Below are 26,820 nucleotides of genomic sequence, written 5' to 3'. Positions count from 1 at the left end.
TCCTGGGCAGTGTTTTGCCCTTTCTTACACAGGCTTTCCTCAAGGTGCTACCATTGTGGCTGAGGGGCTCAGCTGTGCCCTGCCCTGGGTCAGTTAGAACCAGCTGTGTCCAGCATCAGGCAGGCCCTGCCTCTCCTCAGAGAGGCCACATCTACAGCCCACCCTACCATCTTGACAGCTGTGGATGAGGGAGACTGACCACAAGCCTGCTGCAGGGAGCTCATAACTTCAGCAAAGCATCATCTATAATTGTCGCAGCTCCTTGTGCTCTTAATGGTGCTCCTTACCTGGTCTTTGAGTGTAGAAAGTCAAATGAGTATTGAAATAAGCATGGCAGCAGGCCTGTGGCCCAGGCCTACGTTCATTTTTGTTACATGCATCTATTTGATCCTCATCCTTTAAGAGTCTCCACGCTCTCAAAATGGCAGCCTGACAGCAGTGAACTGCATTTCATTCTAATGGCCTTAAAAATAAACACTGAGCAGCAATAGCTAGCATGATGCAGAGTGCGGGAATCTTTCAACTGAAGCCCCCTGTTAAGATTCTTCCTGGAAAGTAAACAGCTTGCATGTCTCAGAGTAGCTTGAAAGGAGAACTGCACTTGAAATTCAAGCCCCTTCAATAATTAATTCTTTTATTACTCTTGCCAGTGCTACTCTATTTCACAGCCAAAAGGGAGTGGAAGGCTAAATCAAGTCTGGAACTATCTTATGCCCAAATAAGGCTGCCATACAACAGCTACACTAATGCTCACTTTATAGTCAGTTGCTGGTGTGGCTGAAAAATAAACTCAGCAAGTTTTCAGAAGGGTTGGCATACTGATATAAGTCAGCTGCACAAGTGCAACTGCTGATGACTGTAAGGGTAACAAGAATACATAAGACTCCCCATTTTCTCAGTAAGGTTGCTGTGAAAAATGCACTGAACATAAGCAGCTGCTGCTCTAGCATAGAAGAGCCAAGATTTTATTTATGTGAAGCCTAGCCTGGGGAGAAGAGAGCTTTAAAGTTACAAGTCACTGCAGGACTAGTTTTCTTACCCCTCCAGTGTAGAAAGGCTAAGCTGGAGGGCCTGTAGCAAAAAAGAGAGATATCTGAGCACCCAGCCTTGCCAAAATACCAGCATAAGGTTCCCATGTGAAAGAATTCCTAGAGAGTTTGCAAACTGAGGGCTCCTCTGTTGGACAGAAACCAACAGTGGAAAGAGAGCTGATGCTGAATTTGGCTCAGCTTTAAGATGTGTAGGAAGAAACAGCTTCTTATGCTTGGAACCCAGTCCTAAAATACACATGGAACAGATGACATCTGAGATAACTATAGTTGTTCAAAATTATAGCTGGTCCCTTTAAAAAGTGAAAGAGTTGCTGACTAAGAAGTGTAGCACTTGTAGGAAACTAAAAGTAGTGGTTGCTTGTCTGTGCCAACACACAAATTACTCAATAGAAGCTCAAAGCTGTAATTTTGAAAAAACTTTTCTTTAAAAGTAGTGAAAACACTGGAAAAAGTATAAGTTAACCATTTGTCAGTGTGTCTAAGAAGCATAAAGTATATTCCTGCAGTTGCATACAGTAGCTCCAACATTTAACAACATGATTTGCAAGTCTCTGCCTTCTTTCAGACCACTTGAAGATGGCTGCACATACAAGAAGGCTTCTCGGGTGAGTTACAGCAGTCGCTCATAGAACAGGAGATAGGCTTGCGAGCTCAGCACTTTTGATGCAGACACGGCTTGTACATGGGTATCACTGATGTGGAACCACTGTCCTTTTACTGGTTCAGTTTCTAAAGCTGTGAAAGGAAGAATTTAGGAGTAAAAGTTATTACAAAGAATTGAAGCAATCAACCAACCCTGTTACTGTTCTTCAGTAAGAAATAATCTGTAAAATATTTCTAATTATTTACCTTGAGGAGATTGTCCTCGAAGGACAAGATCAGAGAGATGGTTGTTCATACTTCTCATTTTAGCATAAGCAGTGTAGTGCCCAGACCTCATTGTTCCACTATGTTCAACAACTCCATAGAGAGAGTACAGTACTTTTGTATTCCCTTCAGCCACATTCTACAAAAGCAAAAGTTTAGGTATGTCAGTCAGGTACTGGGTTTTAAACAAGGCGAGAATGTAAACTCTTGACTTTGCTTTGCTTTGTTTGCTGATGAAAGGGAAGCTGGTCATTACAGATTTCATGCAAGCAGCTATGATCAGCTGAAGTACACTGACTCAAGTACAAGTTGCACTTGTAAGTTATCCTGTATTATCACACAAAATAACTGAAGCTTGACAAGCATTCTACAAAGGGTCTGCTAAGCAGCTAGAATCAAAGCACATTAGAATGTGATAAAGGAGAATCTGATTGTTTTCCGCACTTACTTTACATTTAACTGTACAGAAAGGAGCCAAGTCTATCACTTCTGGAAACTTGATATGCCTGTTAACCTTCCGTAGATTAAATCCAGCCTTAAACAGACAAAGTAGAGGAAAACCCCATAATGTTACAGAGTAGCACATTAAGCCCATGCTTAGTTACTAAATGTTTCAGGTCAAAGTTTCAACAATACAAAATTAGTTTTACATTACACAAAATTGGGAAAAAGCAATGTTGTTTGTTCATTTTTCTCCAATGCCCAAGGATTTCCAGCATTACCTCCTTGCCCCCACATGCTGCACTGGAGCACAAGTTAAGACAACTCTAACTCACTCTTATGGTAACTTAATGGTAGCAAAAGTGGAAAAAGAATCAGCTCTAATGTACTTATGTAGCTATGAGGACATCTCTTGCTTCTCAGATACTGTAGTATGCCTGAGGATCTGATTTTATATCGTCAAAACTGATGTAACTTCTACTCCCACCTTATTTAAATAATCTTCCAGTATCACACTGGAAAAACAAAAAGGAGATGATGACAAATGTAATTTCCTTAATCATGTTACAGTCTTTTGGAATAGGCTACACATTTCCATTTTCTCTGTGGAACTGCTTTTCATCTACTTAAAGTCACCTCCCTTATTTTTCAAGTATTTTAACCAAAATACTGAACAGCTTTAAATTTAGAAGAGGCAATACTGTCTCCCACCCCCATTCCTTTCCTCTTTCTTGAAAAGCTAAAGCCCTGAATTAAAATTTTTCCTACAACTTGGAAAAAAGGTAAGCCACTTTACTTCGGTATCTATAAATAAGACTGAAGTCTTATTTATAGAATGGAAAGCACCGCTTTCCATTCATCCCTTTTCCCCCTTCCCCCCACCCCGACCTCAGTAAGGCATGGAATTCTCTCTTTTCCAATTCTACTGACCTATTTGTTACATTCATTTAGTAAGGGATCCTATTCTATCTGCACTGAAATGGAAGAGACCATGAACTGCTGTAGTAGCAGGAAACAATTAATGCTAAGATACTGCTTAATATCGTAAGCAGTAACAATAGTGAGGGAATATATTGCAAATCAGCTCACAAAACAGTGTTTTCCAGGTAACTAATGGAATATCCTTTCAGGAAAACACACCCCAACTCCTCAAAGACCACAAAAACCAACGCTACACACCAATGCCTTCCAAACCTCAGAAAAAAAACTAAAACAAAACAGTCTTGTAGGAAACAAAAATATGCTAACATTAGTTTTAAGTTAAGCTAGTACTATGCACATATATTCATATTAAACTGATACTATATACATACACATTTTTGCAATATCAGCCTGCTACTTACCTGCTGAAACCTCTTTAAGTGAAGAGTTAAAATTGGAGGAGCAAGAGAGATTAGCATCTGCTTTTTGGCATTAGTATAAACATACTTCTTTTCACCTGCAGAAAAGAAAAACCACCAATGATTAACATCTAAACAAACATTACAGCAAGAATTTCTTTATTTTCACTGTTTAGACCGTCATAATGTCATCTACTACAACAACTGAGAAACTGAACATTCCCCTTTAACTTGATGAACTGTACAACAGCTGCCATCTTGCAGATCCCATATCACAAAAGTAACCGCTCACACCATGTCTGAGCAGCGTCAGCACAAGCAGGATGAATTCCTGCTCGTTCTCTACAACTCTCATAATCAGAAATTGCATGCGGCTTTTACTGGCCTTTTGAGCAAACACCAACATGATTTCCCTATGACTGTCACAGCAGAAGTTTCACATTTGAGGAAAGAACAGAAAAGTCACCTGCGAAATAGCTGCTCTCTACATTCATCCACATAACGGATTTTTAGATTGAAATGCCCCTTCCCTCCCCCCAAACCCAAACCCACTCCCCTTTGCTCACTCTTCTTTTTCAGTCCTGCTATATTCTGTACCCAAGCTTGTGAGCCTATTCTGCTCAATTAAGACCTTACTTGTATTAAGCTGTGTGAAAGAGGTTCTCACAACCTACCCACTGAATACTAGTTCAACTTATCCAAGTTAAAGTTATACAAATACCACTTTAGGGACATTCCCACCTCACCCACCCAAGCAGCAGATAAGGACATATTTAAGTTTTCTTTTAAAAGGTCATTTGCCATACTTTTTATGTTCTTCTTTGGTCCATAATGTCTTTGTGTACATACATCACAGAGTAGTTTATTGGTCTCAGTAAGTTTTTCATTACGGGTAAATTGATACAAGCAGTGATAGATTGAACCTTCTTCTGGGTTCAGATCTTCCCTGTTTGCAAGAGTACAAAATGCTGTTTCTGGATCTTCAGTCGATACTTCACATGTCTTGATGGGAACAGTTTGAAGGTCATCTAAGATACTCGTATCAGGTTCAGCATTGGCACCCAAGTGTAGTTTTGAAAAGTCAGTAGCAAGCTCTTCCTCATCTTCATTGTCATCATCTTCATCTTTCAGAGACAGGTTGTCAAGGCCATTGACAAACGTTATAGGAAAATCTAAGCCTTCCATAGGGAGATCCACAAGACACTCATTTTCTACACACTCTTCTTCTGGCTTTCCTGTATTTTCATGCATGCTCTGAACTTCTGTAGCATTTCCCTGTATACTCAAGTCTTTCTGAGTTAAGCAGTGATCTTTGCAATCATTTGATGATTCCTCTTCTTCCTTCATATTAGGAGTTTCAGAGTTAATTTCTGCCTCTAATTCTTGGTTATACTCGACATCTTTTTCTGACTGTTCAGTTACACAGATATCTGTCAAGTGAAGCACCTTTCCTTGAAGTTTTTGCTGGCGGCGCTGGCTCTGTGAATTGGAATACATAAGAAAACAAAAAATGGAGCAAGTTTAAGTTATATTTAGCATTTCTTACCATTTATCAAAATTTTTGTAGCATGCCAGAGCTGCAAAGGGCGGGGGGGAGGGAGGGGGGCAAATAATCTATGATGTAATGATCAGAGATGATCAATTCAACCAATACCGAGTTTATCCTCACTCATATAGTTCCCACTGCTCCTTGTTACACAGTATCTTCAAAATACAACTAATGATTCCCTTTATCTTCCCAATCCTTTCTTATGTCTGTATTCTAAAGTTTTGTGAATATTCTTGCAATCAGTGACTGGAGAACAGCTGTCTGATACAAATTAATGCTACTTCAGACAGGCAACATAAATTCCACATTCCTCTGGATATTAGCTTATTCCTAGCACAGCAACTCTTAACAGAACATGTAACTTCTTAATAGCAAAGACGTAGATACAATTGGTCTTTTCAGTTGTGCATTTGAGCGAGGAGAAATTCTAAGCTGTCTCCTTCTCCTCCATCTAAACCGAGGAAGCAAAAAGAATTTGTTTTACCAGAAGTTGCAAGCACTTCATTAATAAAAGTGAAATACTTGTCGAAACCAACCTTAGCTTGTTTTTTGGCCTGTTTCTTTGCTTTTTTCTGAAGGTGCTTACTTGTACCAGGGGGCTCATCTCTCTGCTTAAGGTAACAGTCACTGTTTTTATCCTCTTCATCTTCAGATTCCTTTTCTTTGGTTTTTTTAATGTTTCTCTCATGTGTAATTTTTACTTTCTACAAAAAGCAAAAAGCCACAAAACAACCACAGAAGTAGAGATGTTACTGTCCTGAATAACAAAATAGTATTCCAAAGAAAACTGCAGGGATGAGATGTTATCTGGATTTTCAGCTCAAGATATAACATTTTAGTGACTATAACATACAACTGACTCATTTATGCCACCCTAATGTTTACAAAAGGGGTGCCTCACTCCAGAGGGAGTCCATGTGAAACAATGACTTGCAGAATGAAACAGTATGAAAAACTAAGGCTATCAAGGGCCAAATTCTGAACCTGTAAAAAGGGCAACATCACCTTTGGCTCTAACAGATGTAAACCACATTAAATGCACTGAAGAGTAACATTTTACACAAGCAAAGACATTTTGAGTTGAAGTGCTTGCCACAGATTTTGTTTGCTTCTGCTAAAGTGAAATTTGTTTGCTGCAGAAGACATACGATCCCTTTGGCTGAGGGGGTTTCATTTCAGTACTTACTCATTAGCTTTTGTGTGGGCAGTGCTACATAATAAATCTGAAATACTACATATACAGATTATCAATATGAAACACAAAGCAAATCAAGTATTTTGAGTGTCTAGAGATCGATCAAATAAATCAATATTGATCAAATATGTATTCACATACTATCCTACCAATGTTTCTTAACTTTATTCAAATAACCTGAATATTATGAGGGGTATTCTTGCACTCAGTGAAGAAAAATGGATGAAAAAAAGTAAAAATAAGTAAATAAATAAAGCATTCAAGCAACCAGTAGGCACCCATCACTGCCATACAATTTAGTTCAGTTTTACAACAGTGAAGATGAATTGGGAAACATTGTTCTTTGCAACTCAGTCTTCTACAATAGTGACACAACATTGGAACATACTAGATTAATGTAGATATTGGCTTAGGGAATAGAAACATTAACTGACAAAGCAGCAACATCACCAACAGACTATCAGTGATTTTCCAGAGACAACTAATGAGCCGCAGTTTACAGGAATGACTCATGAAAATCTTATTCTCTATCTTTTTGGACAAATAAATTCATTCCCTAATGATCATATATAAAGGTGTTTTCATATAAGCAAACAAAAACTAAGCCAAAAAGCAAGCACGTACAATTTCTTACCTGATCATCTAGTACAGGAAGCGACAAATCAAGGAAAGACTCATGGACCAAGGATACCTTTAAATGAATATTTAAGAGTCCAATTCAATATTGCTTGGAAGTGGCTGGCTTGCTGTCAATAGGCTTATTTGTATGTAGCCTTGTTTGCATTCAATGCATGCTTTCACTTGTGCATACAAACAGAAAACACAGCTAATCTACCTTCGCAAACAGCTACCCATGACCAAAATCTAGCAGTCATATGACCACAGAAATACCCAAGAAATACTTTTACAAATTTCCATTTTCTAGTGGCCTGGAATGTGAGAACCCAACTTAGGGCCTATGAGATTGGTATCTGCAATGTGTCGTGACATTAATCTAGCCCACTCACTAATACCCTGAATTACTTCATTCTCAGGATGCATTATCCCAATAGTGCCTTGTTGCTTTCTGGCAATCCCACAATCATTCCAGTGTGGGAAAGGGAGAGACCTAATCGTCTGATGAAAAAGGAAAGGGCCCCTGGCAGCATACTGCTGGTACCAGAACAATTCATCCACTCTACAATTTGTACCACTGGAAGGTGTATACCAGGAATCTGAGAGTGAATTCTTCTGGCAAAGGCAGCTTGCTGTTGCTGACCTCTTTTTCTGCAAGTCTTTTGAAAGGGACTGAAAGATTTACTTTATAACACAAGGGAAGAAAGATTCCAGCCAAACCATGCGCCTCTTTGAAAAGCATGCAGCTAGTTAACTCTTAGAAGTGTATTAACTGAAGCAAACCTCTCCAATTTCACTTATTTCTACATATAGTTACTCTGGGGTTCTCCTGCAGATTACATAAAATTATACTCTAGGCTATTCAAAGCAGGCAGTTTACTTACAGTTCTGCATTCCTCACACATAATCGTACTGGTTAGTTCTCCACCAAAGATTCGATCTACAAAACTTTGTATTCCCTTTTTCTTTTCATATTCTGAGAATTGAAAAAGTATATAGTAAAGTTAATAATATTACATACAATACACTAGCAACCAATTTAGTTATGGCATACCATATACAAAAAAGATAATACAGTATGCAAGACGTATGATGGAACGTGGTAGCCTGTTCTAGCTTCCTCAGGAAGTACAGCAAGATTCTTAAATTAAGATCCTTTCATGTATCAAAGGAATGGAGGCAAAAAAACATTTGCAGAAGACAGTTTGACTAAGCCAACACCTTTACCACTTTCTCAACTCAAATGCATTTCTCTATTTTCTCAGAAGTTCTGCATCCCAGTAAGAGTTCCTGTTTTCTCTCAGGACTTAACTCAAACAACTGTCTGAACCTAAAAAACAAGCACCAACTTTTGTCTGTATAGGTGACCTACAAACAAAACCAATTTCCTCAAGTTATATTTTCAGTGTAGCACATAGTCTGAATTTAAACTTGCTCTTCATCTTCTGATCTAAGTCATGTTGAAAAGTTTAAAAATTCTTCTGTTCACTGTTTGGTTTTGGTTGTTTGGTTTGTTTTTTTTTAATACCACTGTTAAGTAACAATGGACTATTAGGACTGAATAAATCATTACATTCATGTACTAATATTTTAATTTCTTACATAATATTTGAATGATTAAATACTACCCAAACATATTTTAATGTATAATGTCTATAGAATCAACTCTCTCTTACACTGGTCAGAAGGAAACACCACCAAGTTCAGTAAGACATTTAAATAAATAGACTAACACTATTGAACCTTATATTCTAGATACACACATATTCAAGAGATGGCATAAAGTTGTACAATTAAACATATATCTTTTAGTTGATACTATTAGTGTTGTTTTCCATACTTCAATGAAACAGAAGATATCAAATTATCACAACATCAGTAACGTGTATTTTACCTTTAATTTTCTTTTTAAGTTCTTCTTCATTTTGTTTGTTAGAGTCAGTCAGCGCCTTCAGGATTCCAACACTTATTTGCTGAAATTTTCAAAACAAATACACACTGTAAAATTTCCTAAACTAATGCAGTTAACTAGTTCATTTTACAATGTTTCACGTGGAGAAAAAAGTTTAATCTTCACCAATTAAGAGAATCAATACAAACAACACAACTGCCTGTAGGGACACAAAATATTCCTGCAGATATTAAAACAATAACCAACTGAGAAACAAGCTTGCAACTGTAATGTTGCAATTAGTATGTAAGAAAATCAGTCTAAGGATGAAATATTCCCAAACTAAAACTGGCAAAAAAAAAAAAAAAAAAAAAAAAAAAGGAATTTCCACAAGTGAACTTTCAGGCATTTCAGAAATTAAGACAAAAGAACATTCTTTAGGTTGACTACACATACTCCAAACCCACTTTTTCTGTAGAAGCTTTGGACAAGTCAATCTATTTCTGAAGGACAACAGACATTTATATTAGAAATGCTGAATTAACCAAAGAGCAAGCAAAACTGAACTTTTCTACTTGATTTCATTAGAAGAGCATAGAGAATAATCAGTACACTGCTTTCCAAGAAGGCAGAAAATATCATTACCTTAGAAACCTAAACAATGCGTGCAATATATGTAAGAGATACAGGCCACAAACAAACTTCTTTCTTTGAATAGTTTTGTTAAATGAAAATAGTAATACCTGTGGTTGCTCCTTCACAACCCCACTGCTCAGAGGCTGCCCAGTTCTACAGCTCTGTTGCTAATCTGCTTCAAGTAAGTGCTATGGGCAGCACAAACCACTCTACAGAGGTTGACTTATCTCAGAGGCAATGTTCTTTCTCCCCTCAGCAGAGGAAAAAGTCTTGGTCTGGGGTATGAAGAAGAAAGGTATGCACAACTATGAAATTAGCACTCACTTGGATTTCTTCTGCTCTCATTCCATCAAGTAAGTAGCGAAGTAATTCATGACTGTCTTGCTGCTGATAACCTTTAAATCGTATTGCTCTGTTAAATGAAACAGTAATTGTAAAGTGTAACTGAACTTAGCCAAAGTAAAAACAATTCATACCAGACACAAAAGGACAAAGTCTCAAGCACGTATGTATATAAAAGCAACAAGTGTCTACATATGGTATTTTCTAAAAATATGAAGCTAGCTAATCAGAATATGTCACTGAATAACTTTCATTTTACTTCATTTATATTTTGCTCTTTATCTTCTTTCAAAACTTTTTAAGTATTATACAAATTTTATATGCTGTGATGTGAGCTCAAGACAAAAATAGGGAGAAAACTGACCTTCTTTTTAAACAACTAACAAACGTTTTTCATACTCACTATGACATGCAGTTGTACAGATACTCACTTTTTACAAACCTGAGCAAAAAGTTCCTTAGGAGTGACTACCCCTTTTTTTGTCTCTTGCATTTCTGTCAGGAACTGATACATGGCTAATGTCAAAGGACCTGGCTGATCTAGTTTTATCAGCTGAGGTTCCTGTTTTAAACAAAAACAAAGTTGTTTTGCCTTAATTTGGTGACAGATCCTTCTGGAGTAAGTTTTTCCTTATCTAACCACTTCAGTTCTTGAAAACATTATTATAAATTAGAATACACAAAATTTCAAAATTACAATAAACGAACCTGACAAAACCAATCAACACATGGTTTCTCATGAGATGATACCAAAACACTGGGCTAAGAATCATTAATTATTTATTGCTTAGTTGTAACTCTGGATTTCTTGCTCTATTAAGAAAAAAATACAATTTCTTAAAACACATAACCTTCCTTTCCCATCCAAATCCCTAACTGTAATGGCAGGTGCGTTATTTAAGTTAGCGCTGCAGACATCCTCTAGTTTCCTATTTTGCATTTAGACAAGTGACACTAGCAGAAGTTACACATTTTCATCTTTTAAATAACTTAATCATAATGTAAGTACTCCTTTGGTGACAACTAATACTTAAGAGTATTGAATCACTGCTCTTTCACTTTGAATGAAAGACCTCTGCTGACTTCAGAAGCAGCTTTATGGAAGTCAATGGTGAAGTTCCCACTGATTTTACATCTTTATCTTGTTAGTAGTTAGCTGAAACAGCTTTAAAATCCAGAGATGAGTATTGTTTGTTTCTTTAACAGATTGGAAGGGTGGGGAGAAACTATGGAGGTCGAAGCATATATACCGTGGATAACTCAGGTGACTCAATTTTAACTGTTGTGCCAGGCATTTTAGCTTCTTTAAGCAGCTCCCTCAGGACTGGAGTTTGTGATAAATTCTGCAGAACATAAAAGAAAGAAAAAGATTGGTAACTAGGGAACAAGAGGAAGGGCAGCTGGGTTCCACTAGTCATGGAATTTGTAGCAGCCAGATTAGCAGAAATTTATTTTTCCCAAACACAGAACAAGAGTGGTAACTACCATTCTGGAAATTCTAATAGTGTTTAACAGTTAAAGGTACATTCCGTACAGCTAATGGGACTTCCAAGTGCCCTCTATATATATTACTTTAGATTGTAGAAACCATAAATGTACTATTCTTCTACAGACTGATCTTTTGACAGTCTATTTACTAGTGTCTGTTTCTAAAATCAAAAAGTAAAATGCAGTGCGCATATTTGCTTGGTTTAAAACATGTTTAAAACAAAAATCAAATGGTTTACTAACACCTGCAAGTACAGTGGGAATTTTGAGTAAAGCTTCAGTATCAAGAGCCAAAGAGTACAAGATTACGTGCAAGTTTTAATACACATGAAAGAGCAAGTTTATTCTATCCAAACACTTCTTAGCTGAGCAAGACAACAAGATAGCAATGCAATATGCTCATCCTGTTAATATTTACTTGTATTTGTTTTCCTGTTGCTGAGAAAAACATTTTTGTTTCAGTAAACACCCACGGTCTTTGGGTATTAATCTCTCATATTCTAAGAGGTCAGCAAGGGTGATGTGCCAGACTTTTTTTTTTTTTACTAAACTAGGAAGTTGGCATGCTTAATCTGTGTCAGTGAAAGATGCTGTCCCTCAAAGATAGGGCAGTTTGTTGTATCTTCCCTTAGAGCAAGTCTGAACCTGCAGCTCCATTTCTTCATATTTCTCTGGGACAACACACTATTTTTAGAATGAACCCATCATTCTTGGCAGATAAAAATCACATTCTAATTATGTCATTGTACAATATTGGGGGTGGGCTTGCTGTGGGTTGTGTGGTTTTTTGTTGTTTGGGTTTTTTTTTTTTTCCCCCTCTTGCTATTCAAAAAAATTTTTAAGAGCAGCAATAACTACCATACCTGCATCACTGCATTAAAGAAACATGTATTCCCCAAGTTACTAAGTCCTTTCACAGTCACTTCCAAGTTCGTACTTGAATGAGAATTCTCCTCTTTAAGCGAGGCTTCTTTTTCTTGCTCATTTTTGCTGTCTTTTTCTACTTTTTTATTTTCATATTCTTTGTTCTCTTGTTGTTTTTCTACTGAAATAATAATAAAAACATACCACATATTAACCCAGTAACAGCAAATGGGCTAGGAAAAAGTTATTATAGGCAGCAGCAATCTACAATGTTTAAAACTTAAACATATGATAATTAATTCTGTAATTGTATAAATGTAACACTACTGGTTTAGATTCTTAAACCGTCTAGGTAACAGGAGTTAAAAAAGAAACAAACAAAAAAAAAAAAATCAAGAAATCCCTGAAATGCCATTTCAGATCAGCATACCATTTTAACATGCCACTTGGCCCACAAGCCATTCATGCCAACAACCTCTGAAACTCTGCATGTGTTATCTGAAATTTCATTCCTGTTGCAAAATCACCTATGTTAGGGCTTTATACAACATCCAACAAGATTGCATCTGAGATAACATCCCTCTTGACATGGCACTATTGTCTGAAATGAAATGCACAGGCCTCCCACTGTCCAAGCATTCTCATGTTCATTTCATGAACCTAAACAGATGCAACTGGAAGGTTTATATTTTTCAAGACACATTAAAGATATTTTCCCAAAAATTACTTTGGTGTATAGCTCAAAATTTCAATGACCTCTTTAATAAAACTACATGGGAATTCCAAGTAATTTCCAGAATAACACCCACACTGGTTCTGCCAGTTTGGCAGTCTACTATTGATAAGGTTTCTGATAAATAGGACTGTGAGCCAAGATTAACTTTATTTTAAAGTAATGCCAGCTCAGAGAAAGCAAGGAAACCAGGCAATACAATCTTTGCAGACGGACAACAGATGGAACACCTGAAACAGACAACAACTGCACCCAGGTAGTCATCCATTTTCCAGTTCAAACCTGAGAAGAAAATTCTGGCAACCAATATGAAGCTCAAACATTAGATGTAGAAAAACTATGTATCTGGGAAAGACTGACTAAAACCACTAAAAGATTCTGGTCCTTGTGGGAAAGCCTCAGCTGCTTCCTGAACAAAATACTCAGAGACAGCCACTTGGCACTGCTGGATGGTTGTGATCTACTTCCCAAGGGGGCTATGATTTCACCCAAATGTAGGATGGTGTTGGAATTTTTGATAGCCATGAGTTATAGCATTTATTTTGATGTGCAAATTTTCTTAGTTTTCTAGTGGAAATGCCTTGTACAAAAACAGTTTTACCATTGTGGAAACCAGGGCAGGGTTTGCCTCCTTTTAAACAACCACGTTTGCAGATAGACTGGAGGCTGAACACGTTATTTTAGAGAGTTCTGAATGCACTGCAGCTACCTATACTAAGTGACAGCAGACAAATCCTCTTGTGTACTCCTTCCATTAGGAAATGTGCTGCAACAGCTGGAGACTTAGTCATTCCAGCTGATACATTCACAAGTATCTACAAAAATACTTTTAAAAAATCAAATCAAATTATCCTTAAGCAATGACAATTTTCCTTCAGATCTCAAGACAGACTGAGCAATACTGATTAATAAACACAGCACTTCTAAGTACTGAAAGTCAATTCCTTACTCACAGAACAACTGAACGTCATATTTTTAAAAAAAGGTTACAGTAAAATTGTATTTTTTTCCTTCTATTCCTATATTTCTGGTCTGTAAAAGTTTAGGGGACACTGAGCAAAATCCTGGTCCAATTAGGTCCACGGGCTAGGATGTTACTTATGCTATCAGAATTCTGACAAAGAAAAAAAAAAAAAGGAAGAAATTAGCTTTTTAGTTTACCATAAAGTGCTTCAAAAGTTAAATCTAATTTAGTATACATTACTGATTTACAGTACTGTCTCCTACATTTAAGAGACTTTCTGATTTACTCTATGTATACTATAGTTACTTACCTGTACGCGATGAGTCAGTACAAACTTGTTTTCTAACATAATCCACAGTCTGACCCAATCGGGTTGACGTATTATATGGGACTTCATTATCGCATATGTAGCACCTGTCTCCGCCCCCCCGCAAAGAAAAACAATTAATCCTATTTTTTTTCTATTGTTTAAAAATCCTACGCTATTTGCTTGTTTGATGCAATTCATTACACAATTATAAAATTACAAGATTTATTTTAAGATTTAGAAGTCTTAGAGAAGAGTTCAATCTATTTCTGATCAAGAAAATATAAGTTTTAAAATTATCTTTCCTAAATTATTTCAGTGACCGGAGGTTGCAATTTATAAATATAAATTAGACCCTTAAAAGATGTGCTTAGAAACCCAGTCTGCAAGAAAAATAAATGCAGGGAAAATTTTGCCAAAAATCAAGAAACTAAGATATCAAGTCCCAAAGGAAATGACTTACGAATGTTATGGCAAGGAAAAATATTCTGAGTATTCTAGCCAAGCAAGTACTTCGTTATATATAAATTGGATAAGAAACAGATCACTGTCCTCCGTTAGTCCTGCATGCTTTTATTTGCTCTTCTGTTGCTGATATAAATCTATTTGTCTCTGTATGAGCAAAGAAGTGCGTGGTTAGGCCACCAATCTGTTTTAAACAAAATTGTGAGAGAAGCTGCAGTGACAAAGGCTCAAGTAAGAGTAAAATTCTACCAGAACACATACAGCAGATGGAGAGTTGTATGTACCGATTTTGTAGTTCTGCCCAATCAACTCTTTGAAGAGGTGACAAAAGGTATTGAACAGAATGCAAATACTTCTGCACTTTGAAACACACCAATTACAGTTCTTAGGCACAAATGCATTTAGCGGATTTCAGGATTACCATAAGTCAGACTCTATTTTCTGATACTAAAAGCAGTGGAAGTCTGCAGCAAAGCGCTTCCCTAAGTCTCTAGCATCCCTGGAATTAGCTGCAATTTTCACATTTCTTCAGGCCTCATTGAAAAGACTGGCTGGATCCCTGAGTATGTATTTAGTGTCTGTTTGGTTAATTATAAAAATAGGCATTCCCACTCCTGGAATAACAAATGATCGTTACTTCCATGGGCAATTTTTAACATCATAACCTTTCATCCATCAAAAATTTATAAGAAGCCTTGAAGGAATCAAGGGATTGGAAAGAAGTTTTTTCAACAATGGCTGTTTGACCAGTGGGGTAAAAACATTAAGTAGATCCAACTGGTAAGTCATACCAGTACTGAAAATAAGTACAATGGCACTTCTTGTAACCCCAGAAGAGCAGGACATAATGAATTACTAGAACTCTCCTCTTTCTCTCCATGTTCAAAACCTTTTCTTTTAACCATTTACAGGTACTGTTCAAGTCCAATTTCAACCACATATGCATCCACACTATAGAGAGATTTATTCATACATTCATAGCATTAATAAATTCTGATCAAAAAGGCTTCTGGCTTTTGCTTTTATGTACTAAGTCCACTGTGAAATACAGTTCTTGATTGTAGGTTTGATTTATAACCATAATTTATACCCAATATATCAGTCTCTGAATAACTTCTTGTGCAAGTTTGTATAACCAAGAAATTCTAAAGGAAGCAAAGTATCTTGCTTAGACAACTTCCTCTCATTCACAAGTACTTTGATTTAAAAACTATGCAAGTTTTAGAGCAGAGAAAATAAAGCCCTTTAAAATAATAATTTTAAAACTTAAATGAACTAGTGAACTGATTTTTGTGAATTAGCAATATGTTACTAACATTCATTTCCATTCTAGAGTTCAATAAAAATATTGATCATTGCATATAAGAGTGTTAAATACTATCAAGTAAAGAGATAATATTATATAAAATTAACATAATGACAAATAATAAGTTTAAAAAAAGGCTACAAAGCAAAATGAAAACTCTTTATGTAAGGCACAGTATTTCCATATGGCACAGTTTGGAAAATTAAGGTTCCCCCGTATATAGTAACGTGCTATTCCTTTTAAGAATATTCCTTTCAGAAGAATTCCTTTTAAGAGAAGGAAATACTACCAGAGAGATGGAATTTGTATTGATTGATCCAGTAGCATCTTGTAATTCTATAGTTGTGCTTCTTAACTATACATATGGTATTAAGAAGTCATATTTATTGGGAAAATAAAAGTAATTAAGTTTGTCACTAAATGTGCATCAGAAAGTAGCTTCTCCCAAGGCTGAAATTTAAGATTTAGAGCTACATAATGACATAGATTTCTACATGTCAGTATTCTGACCAAGTAAAAGCAGTAAAATATGAAGTCAACAGCATTTACTAGTTGGTCAATTTCAACTTCAATTATGAACATTTTCTAGCTATAAATTTAACAAGTAATATTTACTCAGCAAATTGCAAAGACTGCTGGGAATTTTGTGTGTGGAAATGCTTTATAAATTTCTGCTTTATAAAAGTCTCAGAAATCACAAAGAAAAGAAAACACAAATTATACCCCAGCCTCTGTTGCCCTCTAGCTATGTCTTATAACTTTTGCCTGACAAACTCACCACACACTCCAGTTGTCCAGACTGAGAACCAAACAATGGGGATCTGATCTTGGTGTTGTGTAATGCTTTAAAGCATGCTGTTCTTCAGAATTTCTGCCACAGCCCTATAATGTTGATAACCAGAAGTGTCAGAAAATCCAGTTGACTATCAATGAAACATACATAAAGTCAGAGTATAAAGAAAGGATTAAAACAAAAACTAATTATGTTTAACTAATTAGGATGACCAGATTGGTATCTATTTCAAGACACTTACTTCTGCAGAGAGAAGTAACTTACTAGGTATAACTATAAGAACAAAAAAAATGAACGAGCATTTGAAGAACGAAATAGAACAAAACCAAAAACCTCTTCGGTATGCATCGTTCTAAGTTTAATAAAACTAATGTTAGCACAAGAGCTTATTGTAAAAAAATCACAAATTAGGAGCGTTAGCAGAAATTTTTATTTTCTTAGCAAAATAATTTGGACTTTCTAGGAAAATAAGTCCTCAAGATGCTGTTTTAGCCTTAAGTCTGCTAAATGCCTTGGTGCCAAGCTTCTAAGTACTTTGTTTGGAATTCATAGCAGACATTTTTTATCACACTGAAGTATATAAAATCATTTATGCAGCACCACATTTAAAATTTAAAAAAAGAGAACATAAGAGTTTAATTAGAAGCTCTCTTGTTCCACTATATTATGAGGCACTGAAAGATACTGAGATTAATTAACAACAAAACAAGAGATACCCTATGGCCACATTTTAGACACAACCATATCGAAGGGCTTTCATCAGTCTCCTCCTCAGATTTCCCTTGTGTCTTATTGTCTGCCTTGCAGTCCTGACAAACATGCCATTCCACGTTCAGCAGTGCCTTTTTCAGATGACCTTGTTCCAATCCTTTACGAATATGCTTGCACACAGGTTCTACAAAATACAAAGCACAAGAAAGATGTAGGTATCATAACAAATGCAAATGTCTCTAGGCTTCAAAGACACAGGCAGCAATCCAGAAGCTAGGATAGCCTTTCTAGAGTCAAAGAAACATTGACAATTTAGCAGATGTATCAGAAAGAAGCCTTTTGTCACCCCCATTCACAATCCGGGGATATTGTTGCTGCATCCTAAACTACTGCATTACTAAAAAAAAAAAAAGTATCACTCAAATCTACATCTAGTCAGAGGAGTTGACAAAACCTTTGGATACAAACCTACCTACTGTGCCAGGCTGTGGGCTTCTATTATTGTAGCGTTATGATTCCCACACCTCCCAGGGAGCAGCCACAGCCCACTGCCACGGTTCCCAGTCACCAAGGCAGCACCTGGCTGGCCTATAAAAGTGGAGATTATGGAGGTTATGCTTCCAGCTGAGCTGCCTCAGTGAAATTATGCAGCAGACTATGGTAAAAAAGAATGGCAGAGTCATCCTACCTATACCATTATCACTTCACACTACAATACTACACCCTACTTGGAGCTGCACCTTCTGGGCCTGGTGTGAACTCCACCTACTTAACCAAACTCTGCTAATAATGGTTACACCAAACTCTGCTAATAATGGTTACACCAAACTCTGCTAATAATGGTTACACCAAGAACAGGCATCTGTTGCTAAGAATCAGGAGTTTAATTATCTTATTTCTTTTTTGTTTATTTTTTAAGGTTGTTGGTTACACTGTCACTTGCATGAAGAGAAGCTGTCTGTAAGCCTAAGAGCCTAAGTCATGTACAGAGAAATTTCAATTGACTTACAATGCATATGCAAACTGATTCAAGTTCTTCCAAATAAAAAAAATGAGAAACACTTTATTTTTTCTTTTTTTTTCTTTTACAGTGAAGGTTTCTAAGACATTTAGCATCATTAGCCTACAATTCTTCACTCTTTGCAGTTACAAATGTCTATATTTGCAAATACAGGGTCAAATACCTGACAATACAAAGAGTTACTTCAAAAGCCGAGAAGCAGAGTGAACAAACTCATACTAAAAGAAAAATGCTGTATGTACTTAATATGTTAAAAAAATAAAATCACATTTTTGTGAAACTATTATTGAGAATAATCACATAGCTGTTTACATAATTCAACTGTCTTAAGTCCTTTGCTACAGAACTATTTTTATTGCTCAGATAGCATAACGGCTCTGAATCTATCTTTGTTGAGGACCACATGCAAGACTACAGCCTCAAGATAGCAAAAGTTTCTTGGCATGAGCTGAAACAGGTGAAAAGTTTTGTACCTACAGTCCTGTTTCTGTCCAAGATTATAGGATTTTACCACAGTACAAATGCTAGTCAATAAGAACCAAATACAGATATCTAGATGCATTCTTTAAGCCTTTTTTAAAAACACAAGCTTCACCTACAACTTCAAAATTGCGGTTTTTAAACAAAACTTTTGCATATTGGCCGCTACTGTACAGTGGAATTATTCACAATGATCAGTCTTAGTCTACATTTGTGGCTTTACAGGACTTTGTTGGGGTAATCTAGCCTATTTTTAGCCAAAGAAGTGAGATGCCATCAGCAATTGCACCATAACTGGTTTTTTTTCTGGAGAAAAACGAGGAACAGTCATAGCAGACATTGATTTTGACTCGGGGGGGGGGGGGGGGGGGGGGGGGGGGGGGGGGGGGGGGGGGGGGGGGGGGGGGGGGGGGGCGGGGCTGGGGGGGGGGCGACGACACGACACAACAAAAGAAGCTAAAAAGCCATAGGAGACAGAAGCTACCACAAGACCAGGACAACCAGGAAACCAAAGTAAAGTAGACTTGAATTTAAGATAAACAGGCCACCACAGTGAGCCTCTTGGCTAAAACTGTAAGTGCTCTCTCCCCCAGCTAAATTAGCATGGCTTAACTCGTTTCCCCAGTCGTGATCAAGAAAATAAGATAGGCAAGACACAATTTGTGACCTGGTAGAAGAGAATGCTACACAGCACAAGCGCTAGAGTAACCAGGGTAAACAAGACAAATTAAATTTCAACACAGGGGTGAGATCCAGCTAGAAGGGTAACATGAACAATTTGGGATTTTCTCTAAAGGCACAGAAGGCAAGGAAGAGAAAGAGGTTTTAATGAAAAAGCACTATGACTAGAGAGCTGAGCTGTCCAGGGCCAGTACTAAGTTAGGTGCTAGTGTAAAGGCAAATGGTTTCACAGAAATATTTTAATCACAATCTTTTTTGCTGAAGCGAGAATCTTCTGCAACAACATCTTCACTAGGAAAATGCTACTTAAACCTATCATGACAAGCTTTGCAGCTGACTCTACAAACCCTTTATATTCTGAGGAATTTTATATGATTCAGTACAATCTGTGTATCAGTAAAGACTTGTGTCTCTGAGTTCCCTGAAAACCAGAAAATAATCCCAGTTTTCAAGCCAGGATTATTATTTTCTAGCATTCTCACAAAAGTAGCAACACTAATGTTTCTTGGTGGACTTCAGTTTCAATTACACAAACCCACACTTTGTAAATGAGACTTCAAAGCCAGTGACTAGCATAAAGGCCTTCTAATATTAATGAGTTTTCAAGCCCTCTTTGAGGTTAAAACAAACATTAGGACCACAGACTTCTCTGAGGAAACATACCTAGCATATCCAGAGACTCATCAGACTCTGCAGTTTTGCCTTTGATGCGTTTCTTTCCCATATTTGTAGTCTGTAATTTTTCTTACATGGAACAGTGACCTAGCAAAGAAAAATAGTAAATTAGAAACTAAGTTTTGGGTTTACTTGTTCATTGCTAAACAGTAAGTTATTTCTATGGCCAAGATGTCCCTTGAGGTGAATTAATTTGTTTCAATTTGACATTTTCAAAAGAACATAAATTATACTTTAACATGAAGCAATTGTAACTGTTTTAGAGGCAAGAGCACAGTGTGAATTATAAAAACCACATGATTTAAAACCTTAATAAAAAGCACTGCACAAGAGAACAAGATGGGAAACTTAAGTATCAAAAATCCTATAAGCCTTCAGGACTTGTAGTTTAACTAATAACACAGGGATTTTGGGGAAAAAGAATTGGGTTTGTCCCAACTACATCTTCAAGTTTTTTGCAATTATAATCTTTCAGTTTTCTTTACTGCAAATTTCTTGTATCTTTGATGAAGTCTGACACAGGCAAATACTCTAACATATTTGAAAATATACAGACAATAGGAGTTCTGATTTTTCAGTTTCTTCACTGGGGCAGATTTATCATCACCTTCCCAACATATCAAGCAAATAATTCACATGGGGTCTGTTATGTGGTATGCCTATAAACCCTTCTAGACAAGAGCGATCTACCACTACGGAGTCCTAAACCAAGCGCTTGCCTTCAAAAAGTTGGCTACTGCACATATGGTAGGATGTTTTTAACTTCTAGTCTGTAGCCCATGTAAGGCCCTGTGCCTTATCTCACAAAAGATCATTCAAAAAGATCAGGTAAACTTAAAAATCGACATACGCTATACAATGAAAACATGCAAGCTAAAAGGGTTCAAAAGCGAGTCTCTACAGCCTTATGCAGTCTTTGCAGGTTGGCCTAAAACCCTGCTGTCCACCCTTCACGTAAACACGTGAGCACAGCACTAAATCTGACTTGCAACATCCGTCCTTTCAAAACCACTTCTTAGCTTGTGCTCTGCAGCACACCAGCCACAGCGAACAGCTGCCCGCTTGGGGCAGCCGAAAAATGAAGCCAGCCCAAGCGAATCAGAGAGAAACTAAGCTGGCAAGAGTTTAGGCATGATACCCACTGAGGACTTTTTGTATGAAAAAACCTTTTCGAAGCATATTTTTAGGGCAGACTACCCAGTTGTTAAATGACAGGTCGGCAGCCGCTTCATCAAGAGGAGAATTAGCAACTTTTGCAACTTAGCATTTGATTTGTTCAGAAAAAGAAGCGACCGTTCATCCAACAAACTCCCTTTACTGCACGTTTTTTGTCAAAAAGCTACAACATTTGATCTTATATGAACAAATCTAAACCGTTAAAATCCTTCCCAAATTGACCTTGCTCCCGCCAGGAAGGCAGGACAGCATGAACACATGCAGCTGCTGATTTAACCCTCGCTGTGTCTGGACAGACTTGTCTGACAGGCTCTTCACCAGCCTTTTCCACGGAACAGCCCATACGAGGAAAAGCGCTGCAGAGCCCAACAGCTAAAGCAATAAAACGACTGTTTGGGGGGTTTTTTTGTGCCCCCCCCCCCCCAATAAGAAAGAGCGGTCTGCAAACGACCAAAAGCGCACCTGCATCGCACGATGACCCGGGAAAAATGCCCGCAGAGGCACGCCTGGGAAACTACCGGGGCACGGCGGGCGCCTGCCCCAGGCTGCAGGCCGGGCCGCAGAGGCTCCGCCGGACACCTGTCGCCAGCGGGGAGCCGACGCTCCCTGTCCCAACGGCAGCAGGCACGGTCCGCCGCGGCGGGGAGCAGGTGCGCCCCGGGACTCGGCACAGAACGGCTGGGCGCTCGGCTCGTCCCCCGGCCACCCCCCGGACCGCCCCACTCACCCCGTCCCGCCGGCTGGGCCGCGCCGCCCACGTGCTCCCCAGCCCCGCCGCGCACACTCGCCCCGCCGCCGCGCACCCCACCGCGCTGCACCGCCCCGCCTGCTTCCGATTGGCCCACGCCCGCCTCCCGCGCCTTCACTGACAGGCGCCGCAGCCAATAGGAAAAAGCGGGTGTCCCGGCCGGAGCGGAGGCTGCGGAGCGCCAGAGAAGTGAGTCCCGGGGCGGGGGAAGGAGGGCGGCCGCGGTGGCAGGAGCGCGACAGCAGGACCGGGGGGCTTCCGTCCCTCACCTGCCGGTGCCGCGGGGCGAACAACTTGGTGGCGCATGGCTCCGTCTCGGGACAGCCCGGCAACTTCACCTCATCCCCAGGCGGCTGGGCGAGGGTCACCGGCGGCCATGCGAGCTTCCGGCGCGTTGCATTGTGGGGCCGTGAAGAGACGGCGGGGGGAGGGCGCTGACGGGAACGGGGACGTGTCAGCGCATGCGGGGCACCTCGCGCCTCATCCTCTGCCCCCCCCCCCCCCCCCCCCCCCCCCCGCCGCTGCCGGTGGGCGCCCGGGACGGGACAGGCCGGGCCGGGGACAGGCCAGGCCGGGGCCGGGGCCGGGGCCGGGGCCGGGGCCAGGGCCAGGGCAGCGCTCGGCTGGCTGGGCGGAGGAGTGGAGGCGCCCCGGGTGCGCTAACGTCCACCTCCGTGGCCGCCAAAGCAGCAGAGGGGCTGCGGCCCTGTGAGAGAGAAATGTATTTGGTGACGCACCGCTACACCCTGTCCTATCTGAATATCAGTGGAGACCTCATGGACTGTCACAGAGTATCTTCATGCTTCTAACGGCCCAACATATATGAGTTAGTTTTGATGGGCTTGGTTATAAGGAGTAATACGATTTACGTGGTGGTAGTTAATGAACTTAGTCCCATATTCAAGCCCTGTTTTTCTTCCCTAATTTCTTCTTTGCTTAGGAAACAACAGAAATGACTAACCGAGAAGAAGCTGAGACACAAATTTCGGAATTAGATTTACTCTCTAGCATGTTTCCTTATGAGGAAGAGTTTATTGTGACTGACCAGCTAGCTGTAGCAGAACTAAAGCACTATGTTGAAAATGAGTCTGCAGAGATGCCATCTTCAAAAGTTCAGTTTATACTGAATGTAAAGCCAGAGGTCTCTAATGCCTCTACGGTATCGTAAAGACTTTTTTTAATTTTAATTTTTATTTTGTGGGATTTTAGGGCTTACTTGAACTGAACATTTGCTCATTTGTTTTTAGGTGGAATTCTCTATGGTCTGTGCCTTACCATTTAAATATCCAACTGTTCTACCAGAAATTACTGTGAGGTATGGCATTAAAAGTACAGCTAATAAATAGGAAAAAGCAGTCCTTTTTGGATAGTTTACTGTCAAATTAAGCCAAATGGACAACAATGTTGAAGAAAAACAAATCTCTGAGGTTATGATTTCTCTGGTGTCCTGAGCAAATAAGTGAGAAAAATGGGAAAAGCGTGGAGGATTGCCATCTTCTGTACAGAGGGGTTATATGTAGATATCATTCATAGGTCTGATGCTCAAGAAGAGAGACTGTTGTCCATTTTGACACGGCTTAACAGTAACTAAAGGAGTGAAAAGTTAGTCAATGCTCTTATTCTTCCCTTATCAAAATGCTGTTACTCCCTGGCTTCTGTTATGTTTTATTGGAACATTCCTGTTTAAAGAAGTAGCCTTGCATATTACAGGAAATTAGTTCAGCCGCCATACTTACTTTTCAAGTACCTTTTTCTTGCTTTTGATTTACAGATTGGTAGATATGTGAACTCAAGAGTTAGCACACCAATTAAATACCAATTAAGACCTTTTCATAGCTAATATGACTTAAGTATCAATAGCAAGTGCGTGCCATCTAGATATGGCCTGCTTTTTTGGCAGCTTGAAGTAAAACTGTTTGAAAAACATGCTAAATTGTAAGCATATTACAACTGCATTTATATTTTTCTTTTTCTTTAGGTCATCATTATTAAGCCGTTCTCAGCAGATTCACCTGAACTCTGATCTAAAAACATATTTGATGCAAAACTGCAGTGGTGAGCCCTGCATGTTGAGTGCAAGGGAATGGGTTAAAGACCATGCAGCTGCTTACATTGACAAAGAGCTTTCATCCTCCTCAGTGACCACATCGAATGCCATGCTGTCAGCAGACATCACGTTCACTCGGTTGTGGATCTATAGTCATCACATTTACAACAAGCAAAAAAGAAAGAATATTATTGACTGGGCCAAGGAGCTCTCTCTGTCAGGATTTTGCATGCCAGGGAAACCAGGTGTTGTTTGTGTAGAAGGTTTACAAAGTAGTTGTGAAGAGTTTTGGTCAAGGTTAGTTTTTCTTTGTACTTAAATGCCATTAGTAGCTAGAGTATTACATGCTCCGTGTCATATATGTGGCCGGAAGGTGAGAAATCCAACCACCTTCCAACCTATAAAAGTCTACAAAGTATTTGTGTTTATCATAATGTATTTACAACTCTGAATATCCACTGTACTGTTGGTTACAGCAATCAAAGCTACTAGTACCGCACGGTGCACATTTATTTCTGTTTTACCTTCCTCTGTATTTCAGTTGTATAGCGATGGACTGCAGTACCCAACTTGTGTTGGATATGTATGCGGCTATATCGCTTTACATTTGTGTTTTATTCTGTTCCCATCATTTATACTTCTGGGTGATGCAGACTAAATGAACATTGCTGTTTGATTGTAACAGCTAAGAGAGTATGAGAGTATGAGAATTCCTAGCACAGGCGAGGCAGAAGTGAGCACTGAAATGGGAACCACATCTTTGTCAATTATTTTGTGAGGAATAACATTAAGGTTTTTGAATCCCGGGGAGATAAAAAGAAACAAACTCCTGCTTATGGGAGTGTTTACATGTGAGTAGTATTTCTATGACCAGCTAGGGAACCATTATCTCTGTAAACATATATGTACAAATGGAATTCATTGACTTCTGTGGTAATAGCTATTTCATAGTATTTTCTAAAACAGTCTTTATTTTATAGATTCATATTTCTCCAATTGCTTTCAGAGTAAGAAGATTAACGTGGAAAAGAATTCTCATTCGGCACAGAGAAGATGTTTCTTTGGAAGGTGGAGGACACGCTGAGATTCAGAAACAAAGGAAATTCTCCACTTTGGAAGAAAAATGTTTTGATGCACATGGTGCCAGAGGAAATCATATGGATTTGGGGCAGCTATATCATTTTTTAGAAGAAAAAGGATGTGCTGACATTTTTCAAATGTACTTTGGTGTTGAAGGGCATTGAAGGGGTTGAAGATCACTGCAGGTCCAAGTGGTGATCTTTGTAAGTTAATCCTGGTAACAAATTCCTTAGCTGTTCTGCAACAGTTGATCAGAGAGGGAATTAATAATTTGTGGTTTATATGATGAATCCAGTTTTCAATGAAAACAAATATTCAGTGAAATCCTGAATAATGAAAATGACTAAATTAATGCTTTATTACACTTTCTGGTTTTAAGGACATTTAGGGTACATATCTAAGTACCATGAAAGAAAATACGTTTGATAACCTACCGGGCAGTTACAGAATTATGGATGAATGAATAGATGGAGTTACAGTGAATGAATATATCAATAAGAGAGAAAAGTGAAGTGTGGATATCTCAGGAGAGGAAATCTGATGTTTACATTATTTGTTACTGTTTACATACACTACACGAAGACTTTTTTGTAACAATCTTTTCTTCTACTTTCTACCTGAAAGTATATTAAGCCATGAGATTAATGTTTTATTTAAAAAAAAAAAAAAAGGAGGGAGCAAGTTCACAAAAGCCACCTTCATGCAAACAGGATACGCCTACTCTAAGGCATCAGAATCTTCTGTAGGTAAAAGCACGTATGCAGGTAAGAGAGGAACTGTGGTGGCTGCACTACGCCTGTAGCCGAGGAGTCTAGTCTGTGTACTCACGTAAAAGCAGAAGCTTACCAAGGATTGGGCTCCCTTACAGTACACTCCAAACCAGTAAAACGATCCTTACCCCGCTGAGGTTACAAGTTTGCAGTCCACTAATTTAAGGTGCGTTATGCTGCCTGTGGTTTTGAGTCTGATTTCAACAAAGTTGTATCAATGAACGCTGATTTGTTTCTTTGCTTATGGATTGTGTATGTAAATCGCATACTTGTCATAAAAAGCAGACATTGGTTGCTTCTGATGTTGATTAAATACTTCTGCATAGATCCGGTAAAATTCCTAACGCTCAGATGTCTGGTATGGACTCGGACACCTTTTCTAGTGACACTTTGCGGCGATTTCATTCGAGAAATGCAGATTTGCCTCTATTTGAATCTTCGCCAAGTCCTAAGCCGTTGTCAGTGTACAAGGAAGGGTACCGCGTCTTAATAAAGGACCCAGGGTACGCTTGAAGCCTCTGCCCTTTGAAGATCCGTCGGCGGGTACAAAGTTTAAGATACTTCAACTAGATGACATCGCTGT

The 26,820-nt window shown here is 38.7% G+C and overlaps 2 protein-coding genes across 8 annotated transcripts; one reads left to right on the top strand and one right to left on the bottom strand.

The window, feature by feature from the left end:
- Positions 1-1,455: 1,455 nt before the first annotated feature.
- Positions 1,456-22,763, bottom strand: USP16 (ubiquitin specific peptidase 16). 4 transcript variants are annotated; one of them, XM_075517052.1, is made up of 18 exons: positions 22,610-22,763; positions 20,405-20,503; positions 17,565-17,743; positions 16,834-16,937; positions 14,288-14,391; positions 12,280-12,461; positions 11,179-11,271; positions 10,360-10,490; positions 9,911-9,998; positions 8,954-9,032; positions 7,944-8,035; positions 7,079-7,135; positions 5,786-5,953; positions 4,507-5,179; positions 3,704-3,798; positions 2,368-2,454; positions 1,902-2,058; positions 1,456-1,787 (listed from the first exon to the last, which is right to left on the bottom strand). In XM_075517052.1, exons 2-18 carry the CDS (start codon positions 20,463-20,465, stop codon positions 1,663-1,665), a joined length of 2,475 nt encoding a protein of 824 aa, XP_075373167.1. In that variant the 5' UTR covers positions 20,466-20,503; positions 22,610-22,763; the 3' UTR covers positions 1,456-1,662. The 4 variants fall into 4 exon arrangements, with proteins under 4 accessions (XP_075373167.1, XP_075373187.1, XP_075373177.1 ...); XM_075517072.1 differs by having other exon boundaries at positions 12,280-12,458; XM_075517062.1 differs by lacking the exon at positions 22,610-22,763 and adding an exon at positions 22,055-22,283.
- Positions 22,376-26,536, top strand: RWDD2B (RWD domain containing 2B). 4 transcript variants are annotated; one of them, XM_075517120.1, is made up of 6 exons: positions 23,006-23,166; positions 23,281-23,499; positions 23,588-23,655; positions 24,319-24,395; positions 24,480-24,684; positions 25,394-26,536. In XM_075517120.1, exons 2-6 carry the CDS (start codon positions 23,293-23,295, stop codon positions 25,629-25,631), a joined length of 795 nt encoding a protein of 264 aa, XP_075373235.1. In that variant the 5' UTR covers positions 23,006-23,166; positions 23,281-23,292; the 3' UTR covers positions 25,632-26,536. The 4 variants fall into 4 exon arrangements, with proteins under 4 accessions (XP_075373226.1, XP_075373235.1, XP_075373207.1 ...); XM_075517111.1 differs by lacking the exon at positions 23,006-23,166 and adding an exon at positions 22,376-22,529 and having other exon boundaries at positions 24,319-24,684; XM_075517092.1 differs by having other exon boundaries at positions 24,319-24,684.
- The last annotated feature ends 284 nt before the right edge of the window (positions 26,537-26,820 follow it).

Source organism: Mycteria americana, chromosome 1 (genome assembly GCF_035582795.1).
Source record: "Mycteria americana isolate JAX WOST 10 ecotype Jacksonville Zoo and Gardens chromosome 1, USCA_MyAme_1.0, whole genome shotgun sequence".
Lineage (NCBI taxonomy): Eukaryota > Metazoa > Chordata > Aves > Ciconiiformes > Ciconiidae > Mycteria > Mycteria americana.
The sequence above is the reverse complement of the archived record's forward strand: the minus strand, read 5'-3'. Positions and strand labels throughout refer to the sequence as shown.

Excerpts from the sequence above, each read along its gene's own strand:
- RWDD2B (XM_075517111.1), top strand. The coding sequence starts at position 23,293 with ATGACTAACCGAGAAGAAGCTGAGACACAAATTTCGGAATTAGATTTA. Across the intron at positions 23,500-23,587 it reads AGGTCTCTAATGCCTCTACG|GTGGAATTCTCTATGGTCTG; the intron begins GTATCGTAAAGA and ends ATTTGTTTTTAG. Across the intron at positions 23,656-24,318 it reads CTACCAGAAATTACTGTGAG|GTCATCATTATTAAGCCGTT; the intron begins GTATGGCATTAA and ends CTTTTTCTTTAG.
- USP16 (XM_075517052.1), bottom strand. The coding sequence starts at position 20,465 with ATGGGAAAGAAACGCATCAAAGGCAAAACTGCAGAGTCTGATGAGTCT. Across the intron at positions 17,744-20,404 it reads TGAGTCTCTGGATATGCTAG|AACCTGTGTGCAAGCATATT; the intron begins GTATGTTTCCTC and ends TGTATTTTGTAG. Across the intron at positions 2,455-3,703 it reads ACTTAAAGAGGTTTCAGCAG|GCTGGATTTAATCTACGGAA; the intron begins GTAAGTAGCAGG and ends TGTCTGTTTAAG.